Source organism: Phyllobates terribilis, unplaced genomic scaffold, assembly GCF_046119375.1.
Source record: "Phyllobates terribilis strain yellow unplaced genomic scaffold, ASM4611937v1 Scaffold_1__5_contigs__length_1240528914, whole genome shotgun sequence".
Taxonomy (NCBI): Eukaryota; Metazoa; Chordata; class Amphibia; order Anura; family Dendrobatidae; genus Phyllobates; species Phyllobates terribilis.
This window is the reverse complement of record NW_027362761.1, coordinates 366,174,071-366,188,377: the sequence shown is the minus strand read 5'-3', so window position 1 is coordinate 366,188,377 and position 14,307 is coordinate 366,174,071. Positions and strand designations below refer to the sequence as shown.

Below are 14,307 nucleotides of genomic sequence, written 5' to 3'. Positions count from 1 at the left end.
CGTCCATGAGGTAGTGGCCAGCTTCGGCCTCCTCCAAACTAAAAGGCCCCATTTCAAGTGAAAGCTAGCAGTATGATATTGCAGCCTGCGGGTGGGTGAGTGGTTGGCTGCATATTTTCGCTTGCATTGCAAGGAATGGGGGAGGTACAATTGAACACTGCCCTGGGACAAGGACTTGCACGGGGATAGTTGCAAGTCTGCATCTTCTGATGCGGCAAGGATCACTTCTGATGGGCACACTTTTAGACAGTGACCTGGGGGTCAGAGATGCTTCCAGGGGTCTTCCCCATGCTGATCCCTTGTCTTTTCAGCACTGTATGCATGTGTTACACAGCACATGGCCAGATAAGGTTGTAAAATGTTAAAATGACATTTCCCGGTGAACGCATTTGTCACGGTTGAAAGCAATACAAAAGTGCAAAAACGCATGAAAAATGCTACTTGTGAACATAGCCCAAGGTGTGGAGGAATATTTTTGTTTTTGGTTATTTATTTTACCTTATACACAAGTTTTTACCCTGGAAAGGAAATTCCTTAACATATTTCACAGGAAAACCGTTTCAGTTTCGTTTTTGAACGTTTTATTGTGAGCCCGCAAAAGTGGCTTAATACCTCTGACCACGTTGTTGACAGCAGTGACCTGGGGGTCAGAAATGCTTCCAGGGGCGATCCCCATGCTGCCCCCATGTCTTTTGAGCACTGTCACTATCGTTTTGGGCACTTTTTAGGCTTTCGGGGGTGCTTCCGCAAAAATGCTCTGGTCTCTCATAGACTAACATTGGGCTCGTTGCTCGGGTCGAGCACCCGAGTATCACGGTAAGCTCGGGCCGAGCTTCGAGCACCCGAGCATTTTAGTGATCGCTCAACACTATCAGTCGTCATCTTGGTGAGGACACGGAAGTCTTGCCCGTTACCAGTCTGGCACCCATGGCTGACTTTATGTTACGCTGCCTTAACCGTGACCCTCGCATTGTCAAAATGTTGGGTGACAGTCATTACTGGTTGATGACACTTTTAGACCCCCTCTACAAGGAGAACTTTCACTCTCTTATTCCTGAGTTGGAGAGGTCTACAAAAATGGGGCAGTACCAGAAGGCCCTTGCTGCAGAACTATTAAAAAAAATTCCCATCTGAACACGGTAGCGGCAGAGGTCACAGTTCGCTGCCCAACTAAGGCATACAGGCGAGAGAGACGCAACTCCAATCCAGCAGAGGCAGGGGAACACTGTCAATGTTCTAGGACAGTTTTCTGAGACCTGCCTAGCTTACAGGCCCTGAGGCTCAGGGTACTCTCACAAGGAGTGGAAAGTTTCAAAAGATGGTGAGGGAGTACCAGCGTCCTCCGTGATTCCTCTGTGCCTTTTAATTATTGGGTATCCAAGCTGGACACTTGGAATGAACTCACTCTGTATGCCTTGGAGGTCCTGGCCTGCCCTGCCGCTAGCGTGTTATCGGAGCGTGTTTTTAGTGCCGCTGGGGGAATTATAACTGATAAGCGCACTCGCCTGCCAACTGACAATGCTGACAAGCTGACCCTTATCAAAATGAACAAGGGCTGGATTGGGCCAGACTTCTCATCACCACCAAATGACAGCAGAGTAACATAAAGTCAAATCCACTGTGTTATTTCGGGAGGTGTATTTCCATGCATCGCTTCACACCCACACATGGGTATACGCTTCCTCATTTCGGCTGTTTTTTGCTCTTCTCCTTATCCTCAGCCTCCACGACCACTATACCACCAGGGTGACCGTGGTCCATCTTGCCAGCATTGCAAGTTCCTCTGTCCTAATTTTTGGCAGCTTTTGCTTGGAAGACATAGGCAAAGACTATGGGAGACCCACTCCCCAATAATGGGAATAATGTTTTTAATATGCTGTACTGCATGGCTCTTGTAAGGGACATTGTAAGTTCCCCCTTCCTAATTTTTGGCAGCTGTTGCTTGGAAGGCATAGGCAAAGACTATGGGAGACCCACTCTCCAATAATGGGAATAATGTTTTTAATATGCTGTACTGCATGGCTCTTGTAAGGGGCATTAAAATCGTCTTGTTAAGCTACTGTGACCTCCACGTCTCTTCCAAGGGTCGTTCATATTGTCTTTTTTTTCCACTGCGACCTCCACCACTCTTCCAAGGGGCATTAAAAGCGTCTTGTTAAGCTACTGTGACCTCCACATCTCTTCCACAGGGCGTTGATATTGTCTTTTTATTCCACTGTAACCTCCACCACTCTTCCAAGGGGCATTGATATTGTCTTTTTATTCCACTGCGACCTCCACCACTCTTCCAAGGGGCATTAAAACAGTCTTGTTAAGCTACTGTGACCTCCACGTCTCTTCCACGGGGCATTGATATTGTCTTTTTATTCCACTGTAACCTCCACCACTCTTCCAAGGGGCATTAAAACTGTCTTGTTAAACCACTCTTCACTCCACGTCTCTTCCAAGGGGCATTAAAACCATCTTGTTAAGCTACTGTGACCTCCACATCTCTTCCTAGGGGCATTAAAACTGTCTTGTTAAACCACTCTGAACTCCACGTCTCTTCTAAGGGGCATTAAAACCGTCTTGTTAAACCACTCTGAACTCCACAGCTCTTCCAAGGGGCATTGACATGTTGTTTTTAATTACCTCTAACCTCCACGACTCTTGCAACGGGCATTGCATTTCCTCCTAATTTTTGTCAGCTTTTTCTTTTCAATGCATAGGCGAACACTAAGGGAGACCCTCTCCCCAATAATGGGTAGAAGGTTTTTAATACGCTGTAATCCACGTCTGTTTCAAGGGTCATTGCAGTGCCTAATAATTTTTGGAAAGCCTTCCATTCCCTGCTTAGGCCAACAGTGTACAATAGACCCAGTTGCTATAAATGGAAAAAACGGTTTAGTTAAGGCCCTCTGACCTCCATGTCACTTCCAAGGGGGATTGGAGTGCCTCGAAATTTTTGGTAGGCATTGCATTCACTGTATGCCTTATAACTGTGTAGCTGAACCGCTCCTTTTGGTACGGAAACATATCCTACAAGACATGTGTGGTTGGCTGGCCTGATATTGATGTGAATGGTCCCTGTTCCTCCTGCTCTTTCTCCTTTGCCACCACCTCATCCATCATTCATCACCTGAAGCTTTGTTTTAACGGGAGTCATAGAACTGGGATAGTAGCAGGAAAACATCCAGCAATCCTCGAAGGAGGTAGAATATGCGCCAAAACGCTGACCACCTCAGGCCTAGCTGCTACTACATACATGCGCTTGCATTCCAAGAAACAGAAAGCTAAGGAGGTGGATGGCCTCATGATCATGAATAATTTACTCGTTGTGTAGGAGGCCGACCACTGCTTCTGTCTACCTTCTGAACTGTGTGTTGAAGCCTGATTGACCCAGGACACGCAATCCTCTATGTCTGGAGGACGTGTTGCATCCCAGTGTCCAACTGTGTCCCGGCTTCCGCAATATTAACCCAGTGTGAAGGCGTCAGTGAGATGGACCATTCCTGGCCACATTCACTTGTCCACGTGTTTGTGGTTAGGCTGTCCTTCCCACTAAATGCACTGGGGAGGGCACAGGTAATGTTTTGGTATGCGCGCTTGTGTATAAGACGCACCGGGACAAATAGGGGCGGCTGGGGACCGTTTATGGACACCCGGCCACCCCCACGCGGCTGGGGACTGAGTATGGACACCCGGCCGCCCCCTGGCGGCTGGGGACCAAGCGTGGACACCCGGCCGCCGGGCGGCTGGGGACTGAGTATGAATACCAGGCTACCGACGCAGCCATGACGTGGTGGCCAGATTCCACCTCCACATGCCTAAAAGGCCCAATTTCAAGTGCAAGCAAGCTAGCAGTATGGTATTGCAGCCTGGGGGGTGGGTGGGTGGCAGGCTGCATACTTGCACTTGTATTTCAAGTTATGGGGGAGGTACAATTGAACACTGCCCTGGGACAAGGACTTGCACGGGGATAGTTGCAAGTCTGCATCTTCTGATGCGGCAAGGATCACTTCTGATGGGCACACTTTTAGACAGTGACCTGGGGGTCAGAGATGCTTCCAGGGGTCTTCCCCATGCTGTTCCCATGTCTTTTTAGCACTGTATGCATGTGTCGCACAGCACATGGCCAGATAAGGTTGTAAAATGTTAAAATGACATTTCCCGGTGAATGCATTTGTCACGGTTGAAAGCAATACAAATGTGCAAAAACGCATAAAAAATGCTACTTGTGAACATAGCCCAAGGTGTGGAGGAGTATTTTTGTTTTTGGTTATTTATTTTACCTTATACACAAGTCTTTACCCTGGAAAGGATGTTCCTTAACCCCTTTCCGACCTGGTCAGTAATAGTACGCACCAGGTCGGGAAGGCCGGTTCAGCGGGGGCTCCGGCGGTGAGCCCGCACTGAAGCGAGCACATGTCAGCTGATTATTGGAATCGCAATCCACCCGCGGCTGTTAACATGTTAAATATCTGACAGTGGCATTTAACTCGCGCTTCCGGGAGTCCTAAGCCCCGCCCATCAGTGACCCCGTCACGTGATCGCGGGTCACCAATGGGTGGGCATGACAACTCGGGGTCTGCAGCAGACGCCTGTGGTTGTCATGTCTCAATTGCTATGAGCGCCACCTAGTGGTCAGCGCTCATAGCAAGTGAGCATTTCTCCTGCATACAAGCGATCTGCTCATCGCTTGTATGCAGTAGAAGCAATCAGACAACTGCTGCTTCTAGTCTCCTCTGGAGACTATAGAAGCAAGCAGAAAGTGTAAAAAAAAGTTTTAAAAAAAAATAAAAAAATATATAAAAGTTTAAGTCACCCCCCTTTCGCCCCATTCAAAATAAAATATATATATATAAAAAAAAAACACATACACATATTTGGTATCGCCGCGTTCAGAATCGCCCGATCTATCAATATAAAAGAAGAATTAATACAATCCGTAAACGGCGTAACGAGAAAAAAATTTTAAACGCCAGAATTACGTTTTTTTGGTCGCTACAACTTTGCAATAAAATGCAATAACGGGCGATCAAAACATCGGATCTACCCCAAAATGGTTTCAATAAAAACGTCAGCCCAGCACGCAAAAAATAAGCCCTCACCTGGCCCCAGATCCCGAAAAATGGAGAAGCTAAGGGTCTCGGAAAATGGCATCATTTTTTTTTGTTTTTTTAGCAAGCTTTGGATTTTTTTTTCACCACTAAAATAAAAAAGAACCTATACATGTTTGGTGTCTATGAACTCGTAACGACCTGGAAAATAATGATGGCAGGTCAGTTTTAGCAATCTGTGAACATGTTAAAAAAAGGACCCAAAAAACAACTGTGGAATTGCATTTTTTTTGCAGTTTCACTGCACTTGGAATTTTTTTCCCATTTTCCAGCACACCATATGGTAAAACCAGTGATGGTGTTTAAAAGTACAACTCGTCCCGCAAAAAATAAGCCCTCACATGGCCATATTGAACGAAAATTAAAAAAGTTCTGGCTCTGGGAAGAAGGGGAGCAAAAAAGGAAAACACAAAAACAGAAAGACCCATGGTCGTTAAGGGGTTAACATATTTCACAGGAAAGCACTTTCACTTTCGTTTTTGAACATTTTATTGTGAGCCTGTAAAAGTGGCTTAATACCTCTGACCACGTTGTTGACAGCAGTGACCTGGGGGTCAGAAATGCTTCCAGGGGCGATCCCCATGTCATTTGAGCACTGTCACTATCGTTTTGGGCACTTTTTAGGCTGTCTACAGACTGCCGGGGGAGCCGCCGCAAAAATGTTCGGGTCTCCCATAGACTAACATTGGGCTCTTTGCTCGGGTCAAGCACCCGAGTATCACAGTGAGCTCGGCCCGAGCTTCGAGCACCCGAGCATTTTAGTGCTCGCTCAACACTAGTCAAGAACCTTTTTCCTTTCTGAGATCTACAGGTTTCTGTTTCCCAGTCAATATCCGGGTAGTTGAAGTCCCCCATTACAATCACTTCATTATGTTTTGCTACTTTGTCTATTTGTCCTAATAGCAGATTCTCATTCTCCTCTGTTATATTTGGTGGCTTATAGCAGACTCCCAGTAATATTTTATTATTATTTTTTGGCCCCTCTATCTCTACCCACATGGACTCGACCCCCTCTTCTCCCTCTCCTATATCTTCCCTTAGTCTGGGCTTTAGACATGACTTTACATATAAGCAGACTCCTCCGCCTTTCCCCTGTTTCCGGTCCCTTCTAAATAAACTATAATCTAATAAATTTATCGCCCAGTCGTAGCTATCGTCTAACCAAGTCTCTGTTATACCTACGATGTCATACCTCTCCTCCGATATAAGCGCCCGCAGCTCATCCGCCTTATTGGTCAGGCTTCTTGCGTTGGTCAGCATGCAAGATAAAACTTTGGGGTTATTTAGCATCCTATTCTTCTCTAACGATCTAACTGTACTATCCCCACCCCCTCTCCACCCTCATTATATTCACTTCTCCCCTTCCCCCTTGCTTGCCTCACATCCCACCTATTTCCTTGGTTCCCCCCCCCCATCTCTAGTTTAAATACTCCTCCAACCTATTAGCCATCTTCTTCCCCAGCACCGCTGCACCCTCCCCATTGAGGTGCAGCCCGTCCCTACGGTAGAGCCTGTAGCTGACAGGGAAGTCGGCCCAGTTCTCCATGAACCCAAACCCTTCTGCCTTGCACCAACTCTTTAGCCACTTATTCACCTCCCTAACTTCCCATTGGCGCTCCTGTGTGGCTCGCGCGATTGGTAGTATTTCTGAGAAAACTACCTTGGAGGTCCTTGCCCTAAGCTTCCTACCTAGGTCCCTGAAATCATTTTTAAGGACCCTCCATCTACCACTCACTTTGTCATTGGTGCCGATGTGGACCATGACCGCTGGGTCTTCGCCAGCCCCACCCAGTAACCTGTCAACCCTATCCGCAATGTGCCGGACTCGAGCGCCAGGGAGGCAGCACACCGTTCGGCGATCCCGGTCTTTGTGACAGATTGCCCTGTCTGTCCCCCTAATAATAGAGTCACCCACTACCAGGACCTGTCTTGTCTGCCCTACACTTCCCCCCTCCCCCTCATTACTGGAGCATACACTCCCCCGGCGGTCAGAGGATCTGTCGTGCTCCAATAATGCCGGTTCTGAACCAGCCTTCCTATACTTCTTCCCTCTATCCCTCCTAACTGTTATCCAGCTCCCTGCCTGTTCAGGCTGCACTTCCCCTCTATACTCCACCCCCAGTATTGACCCATTGAGTGTCTGCTCGGTGAGCAGCAAACTCCGTTCCATGTTGTCGATGCTCCTCAGTATCGCTATCTGAGCACTTAGATCCAAAATTTGGGCTTCCAAGTGCACGATATGCTCACATCTCTCGCAGCAGTATGGATCCTCGAGCGGTAGCTCACGGAATGCATACATTGCGCAATATGTACACTGCACGGCTCCGGCCAACATGGACGTCATTCTAAATATGGGGATACAGTCAGTATATATATACAAGTAGAAAACACAATTATTTATATATAGGTGTATGGACGGGGATCAATTAGGGATGTGTGGCTTGCCAGAGTTGGATTCTGCTCTTTATATATGAATATTTCCACTTTAAATTTTCTTATATACCTATATACTATACCCTTACAATGTTGCAGGATGTTGGAGGAGAAGGAGGAACCCGGCTTTCTGACAGGTCTGAAGATTCCCGCCCCGTGGGCTGCTGGAAAGACAGTAGAAACATCCCATCCCGTTAGAGACAACTACAAGTTTAAAGAGAGTGTCCATATACCCGGTGCTCGATGTCTGTATCTCCGCTTTGACAGCCGGTGTTCCTCACAGTATGATTATGATAAGGTTAGTGAACAGGTTGTTTTTTTTTGTGTTTTTTTAGGATTATAGATGTTTGATGCTTAGGAATAAGTACGTTTTACCCCACAAAAGCATGTTTTTCTTTTTCCAACTATGCCTAGCTGGTGATCTATGCCGGGCCCAATACAAACAGTCGTAAAGTAGCAGAGTACGGCGGAAATACCTTAGGCTATGGAAGTAGAAGCGTTCTAGGAACCGGCTGGCCAAAAGATTTGGTGAAGGTAAGCTTGTGATAGATTAGTTTTTCTGTATATCTGGAGGCAGCATATGATGGAGGGATAGACTCAGAGCTCTGAACTATAGGTTGATATGATTTTGTGCTTTACTAAGGCAGTAAAAGCAGACTGAGCTCTGAGGAAAGATTCTGTAAGACCTGCTGATCTCGCCCCGCTGATTGACAACTTTTCCTGTAGCAGCTTATAGAAAGAAGCCTGTCAATCCCTATCTGTGGGGGCGGGTTATCAGGCTTTCACTATCTCTCCTAGGTGGTCCCGTTATGATCTTCTCTGCTTTATACTTCAAAACCATAAATCATATACATTACAAAGCTCATCTTCGTTCCTTACATCATATGCTGCTCAAGTAGGATAACATTAAAGGGGTTTTCAGCTAATAGCTTTCTATCCTTTGATATCCACCACTGGGTTAAAATAATAAAATCAGATGTTACTCCCTCTCCCCCGGTCCAGGGTTGCTTTTCTGTTGCTGTTCCAGTCTGTTTACTGGCTGCAGCGGTGACAGCGCAGATCAGTCAATCACTGAGCTCCGTAGTCGTGATGTCACCGCTGCAGCCAGTAAACTGACACTGGAGCAGCAGCGCTGAATCGTGGGGACAGGGTGAGTAACATCTGATTTTATTCTTTACCCCAGCACTGGCCATTAGAGCACAAACCCCCTTTTAATCACAAACAGGTTTGCTTTAAGGGGCAACTTGCTTTTGAACCCAAATTTACAGCATTTCACAACCAATTATAAAGAAAAGGTAATTTTCCTATACTCCAGCTCCAAGAAGTCTGACTGCAGTATCCTATCTAGCATGGTTATCGTATAGCCGCATTATAGTGTTTATCCTTAAAGTTACAACACCTGAACCTTTTACTGAAGCAAATTTGGATAACAATGTGCCATATTGTGATCATGTGAAGCTGGTCAAATGGAAAGGTTTTGGCTCTATATGCTAAAAATTTCTAAACCAGATCTGGTGTTAATTTGTGAATTGTGCTTGTTATGTGTTGTCAGGTAGAGGGCGACACTGTCACATTCTCTTTTGAGATGAGAAGCGGTCGTGAACACAATACTCCTGATAAAGCAATGTGGGGATTCTCCTGCACTGTCAGAGCTCAGGTGGGTTTAGTTATATAGCATATATGTAAGAATAATAGTGAGGTCACCCCCAAATAATAGAGAGGTTGCTATTCACTCGATGTAGTCATTATTTAGAAATAATAATATTTTATGCTGTTGTGCATGTGTTTGAACTGTTAAAGGGAATCTGTCAGCAGGTTTTTGCTATGTTATTTGAGTACAGCATGAGGGAGGGGTTAAAACACTGAATTCAAGGTTGTGTCCCTTATCAGGCTGTGTGCTGTTGTTTACTTATAATGAAGGTTTTATCACTAGGAGTTTCATTGCTTATGTGCAAGACTTCTAGTCCGACTCCGCCCTCTCCTTTGATAAACACCTCACTGTCCATAGACATTGTATATACAGAGCCTGGTGTGGGCGGGATTAGCGTTCTTAGCTCTGCTGCATTCTACATGTAAGAACTCTGATTGTGTCAGAATGACTGCACCCAGTAAACCTAGTGATACATCATTGGATTCAGGGTCTCTTTGTCTACATAATGCTGCTCTCAGCTGAGGTAGCAAAAACCTGCTGACAGATTCACTTTACAGGGGTTTTATACTATGTTTTTTTAACTTTAGAAATGGCCCCATGGTGGTCTTAAAGGGATTGATCACTTTAGTTAAAAAAAAAAAAAATGTGTAGGGCACTCACGAGTTTATCTGTATTACAGATTTTCCTCATGCTTTTTTAGTACAACCTTCCTCACAGACTGCACAGCTCTCCTGTCCATAAAATATCTGTTATTGGAGGAACATATGACCAGACCTGTCCATCAGCCTCTTCCAATTGAAAAACTTAGCAAATGGGAAAGCTGATTTTTAATTTACGTAGGCTGATGGACAGGTCTGGTCATATGCCTCTCCATTAGCAGCCATTGTGAGAACAGGAATGCTGTGCAGTTGAAGTAGCAGGGTTAACTATGAAGTGGATAGAGACCTGTAATAACAGCCCACATGTTATTTCCACAATGGTCTTAAAATAACACAATAAAAAAAAAAAAAAGTCACCCACCTGACCCCTGAGGTTATATCATTATTGTATCATTGCAGGAATCCTCAGAGGACGTGTCGGGAGGACTACCGTTTCTGGTCGATCTTGCTTTAGGATTGTCTGTTCTAGCTTGTTCCATGCTCAGAATATTATATAATGGCCCAGAGATCACAAAAGAAGAACTGACCTGCCATGATCTTTTAAGATCGAAGCTTTTACAGAGGCAAGTTTCGTACCTCCATTGCATTATGTAACTGCCATTCATTTTGTTTTGCCCTTTAATTGCAGACTGAAAAATTATTCCAGTGTGCAATGCGCATACTGTCACGATTTCTACAACATGTGACCGTGTGATTTTTACATGTTGCTTTTATGTTATATGACTTAAAATGTTTTTTTCTTTTACTTTAAGGTGTCAGTGGCAGGTGGAAGCAAATGGTGCATTATCCCCAGCACTTACTCCAAGCCCATCTCCTCTGCCCCTTACCATAGAAGAAGATCGAGAGTTTACTTACCCTTCTGACATTCTCTTGCCACCATCAGGAAATTACTTTGAGCTGCCTAGAATTAGGCTTCCTCCTGGCATAATGATCAAATTACGGGAAATATCTGGTCGCGCTCGACCTCAGTTTAGACCAAGTATAAAGTAAGATGTGGAAATTTTACATCATGTTCCCCACCCTCCCTTTAATATTCCTATGTTATGGTAGCGGTAAAAAAAATGCTTATGTATTTGAAATGGTCTGTTAGCGGTTCTCTAAGACTTAAAATTTGCTGGCTCCTTAGAAGATGCCCACAGAGCCCCATTAATGTCTCACAGAACCTACCATTAAAAGCACAAGCCACCACTGGTGGCCAAACAACCAGTTTGCAAATCAAAAAGAACTGATTTGGTTCTTCTTATTTCCACTATGATATAGATCTGTTGACTTAGTCAAGTAGTTATCCTGTTTTTCATCGTAACTGGCGGCATGTGGACAAGGGAAAACAAATCTAACGACTCTTTCTCTACTCCTTTTTCCTATCCCTCTTACTTTCATATCTAATATTATAGAAATTCTTTTCTTCTAAATATCTGAAATTCTAATCCATATTTTACCATACAGAGAAATAATCCAGCCTGATGTGATGGAAGAAATGGTTGTATCCTGTGTCATCAAACACTTGAACTTGGTGGACGCTCTCCAGTCCTTGATAAACTATCAGTATCGGGAGGAGCACCTAGAGGAGTATGACTTATTGTGTAAGATCATGGGAGAAACCTTCAAGAAGCTGAATGCAATGGAAAGACAATTACAGGTAAACCTGGCTATTTTCTACTCTAAAGATTGAAGAAGGCGGCAAATATTACCACATTTTTGGGTCCTTCAGGTGGTAATTTTAATAGTAGGAATATTATGGAAAAGTCTAGTGGTATTTTCAGATTATGCAAGTGACAGAAATGTCACTGAATGGAAGGCACAGAGGGGCAAGGATGCCGTACCTTCTTCTGTCTTGTATAGTCACATCCAGCACATCCTTTGCACTTGAATGTGGTGTTTCTGCCGCAAACAGACTAGATTTCTGCAAGCTCAATTTAGATCAATGTCTCCAACAAATCTGCGGCATGTCTTACACACACGGGTGGATGAAGAGTAGCCAGGGCCCCGGGCAGTTTGGAAGGTGTGGCCCCCCCCAACTGCTGACAAATAGCGGCACGCTTAGCACGTCGCGCACATCTTTTCCTTATGTACAGAACTATATATAACCGCGCTATACATAATACAGCAGGGGTGGGAGATAAATTTTCCCAAGGGACACATGAGAAGCTGTGACTGTTATGGAGGCCGAACCAATAGGCTGGAATTCATTCTGCTCAATGTTAACATATTAATTAGAATTATTTTTCTTTTTATTAATTGTATGATTTAATATTGAGCAGAATTAAAGGGGTTTTTCCACAAACAAAAGTTCATTTTAATCATTGTCTGTGTCTGACCGTGTACGGAACATACCACATCTCCTGGGCAGGGGGGGGGGGAAGCAAAAGACAATACAGACATTACAGCAGGGGATCGCAGAGGATTCATTTTGTGAGGTAAAACATTTCACTGCCTGTTTTTAAACAATATTTTACCTCACAAAATGAATCCTCTGCGATCCCCTGCCATAATGTCTGTATTGTCTTTTGCTTCCTCCCCTGCCGAGGAGATGTGGTATGTTTCGTACACGGTCAGATACAGACAATGATTAAAATGAACTTTTGTTTGTGGGAAAACCCCTTTAAGTATGCTGACATATCTCTATATATAATATGAGCCCCCACATAGCCCCCTCAATCAACAACCAAAGCAATCAACCTATGGGGCCCTTTTACACGTACACCATAACTAAAAAAAAAAAAATCTAAAAATTTCTCTTTATTTAATTATTTAAAAAACTTAATACATATAGACATAAATGCACACACATCTTCACAGAAAAACAGTGATTTAAAAAAAAAAAAAAAAAAGCAGAAATGAATGGAGATAGGGACTACTTTTGCCCTTCACAATTCCCTTCCTGACAGCGGAGGTTGGCACCCTAAGTTTACACGGTATGGCGCCCCCTCTCCTTGTTCACTGCCCCTATGTAGCCCTAATACTACTCTAACTGACCAAGCATCCTCAATAGGTGACAGCCATAATTAAAAGGGCATGCTTTACAGGTGGATGGCTAAAGTGTGGGCGGGAGGCCATCCACCATATCTCCACCCCAGGGTGTGGTTTGGGGCTATAAAGAGCCAGCCTTTTGACTCAGGTGGTGTTCAGTATCTGGAGAGACTTGCTCCAGAGAGGAGCTTGCATGTATTGTGCTGAACAGTGTGTGATTAACCCTGAGTGGCCAGACCTTGGCCGATATACGGACTGTGCTGCAACTTTAGTATTTTGTTGTGCCTTTATGCCGAATGGGTTGTTTTTTTCTTTATGGACTCCAGGTTAGTTTATGACACTTAAACTAACCCAAAATTTAAAGAGACAGTGTTCTGTGTCTACCTCCGTGTACAGCCAAGCAAGCCTCTTTACCACACTACATAGAGGTAGCAAAGAGGGAGAGGAGGACAACTCTTGCAAGCCCTAATATTAGCCTTGCACTTTCTGTTCTGTAAATAGTCATCTCACGATCACTTACAGGCTTACAATAACAATAATACCTTTTAAGTAGATAACACAAGGTCCACCATTCACAACAGGTAATGGTCACAAATCACTTCCCTTCCTCCCTGCACAATGATCTCTGCACAGTCCACAGAGCATGCCCAAATAACTCTCCTGTAGAAATCAATAAATGATAAATAATAAGTGGCTGATGTGAAGTATTTCACTGAATGCTTTTAAAAGCACTTTAGCCAATATGGTCCCACCCATAATCATGTAGAGAAAAGAGAAAAAAAAATCTACAATCAGAAAATACATATTAGAAATGTATCTTGTTTTTATTGGTAATAATAAATAGATGGAATATTACCTTAAAGAGTTTGTCCGGCCTAAAGAGTACATGGAGTGACTCCAGACTTGTACCCCATGTGACTGCAGACTTGTGAATCCTCACATTGTGCATGCTGCAGTAATATTTGCCGTATGCTTTTCTGATGCTGCCCATCACTTTTCTCTAGTGATCAGGTGGGTCTTATCAACCTGTCTAGTGATAACTCCTTTTTAAAGGGATTCTCTTGGAATAGAAAAAAAATACTAAAGAAAATATTAATAAATTCCAAATACTATTAATAAGCAATACACATTCCTTTTCTCCATGGAGATAATCACTTTAGAATTAAAATGGCTGCACTCTTGCTGCACTGACAGAAACTTGTCCTAGAATGTTATTAGGATAGGTGCCTGTGTAATAGGAAGCTCTGCTCCTTCTCTTCATGTGGAGGATGATGTGCTCCCAGTGGATATTCTGATCTAACACTGGGTTACCCAGGGTACTGTCCACCCTGTCTTTCTGATCTAAAACTGAAAATACCAGGGGTGCTGAGGTAAGAAGTTGCTGCTCGCCCTTCTATCCACCCTGTTTTTCTGAATGCTGAGCAGTTGCTGTGGCCTGGTGATAGCTTGTCTGCATTTGGCATAGGTTATTTTCCAGTCACAGCAGATGTTCAAC

General features: G+C 44.2%; 1 protein-coding gene across 2 annotated transcripts in view; it reads left to right on the top strand.

The window, feature by feature from the left end:
• HECTD4 (HECT domain E3 ubiquitin protein ligase 4) overlaps window positions 1-14,307 on the top strand; it is a 214,682-nt gene that overhangs the window by 119,218 nt on the left and 81,157 nt on the right. For both annotated transcript variants that reach the window (XM_073676353.1, XM_073676352.1), the window contains exons 21-26: window positions 7,632-7,830; window positions 7,947-8,066; window positions 9,085-9,189; window positions 10,242-10,405; window positions 10,595-10,828; window positions 11,289-11,481. In XM_073676353.1, coding sequence (XP_073532454.1) covers window positions 7,632-7,830; window positions 7,947-8,066; window positions 9,085-9,189; window positions 10,242-10,405; window positions 10,595-10,828; window positions 11,289-11,481 — 1,015 coding nt within the window. The remainder of the gene's footprint in view (window positions 1-7,631; window positions 7,831-7,946; window positions 8,067-9,084; window positions 9,190-10,241; window positions 10,406-10,594; window positions 10,829-11,288; window positions 11,482-14,307) is intronic.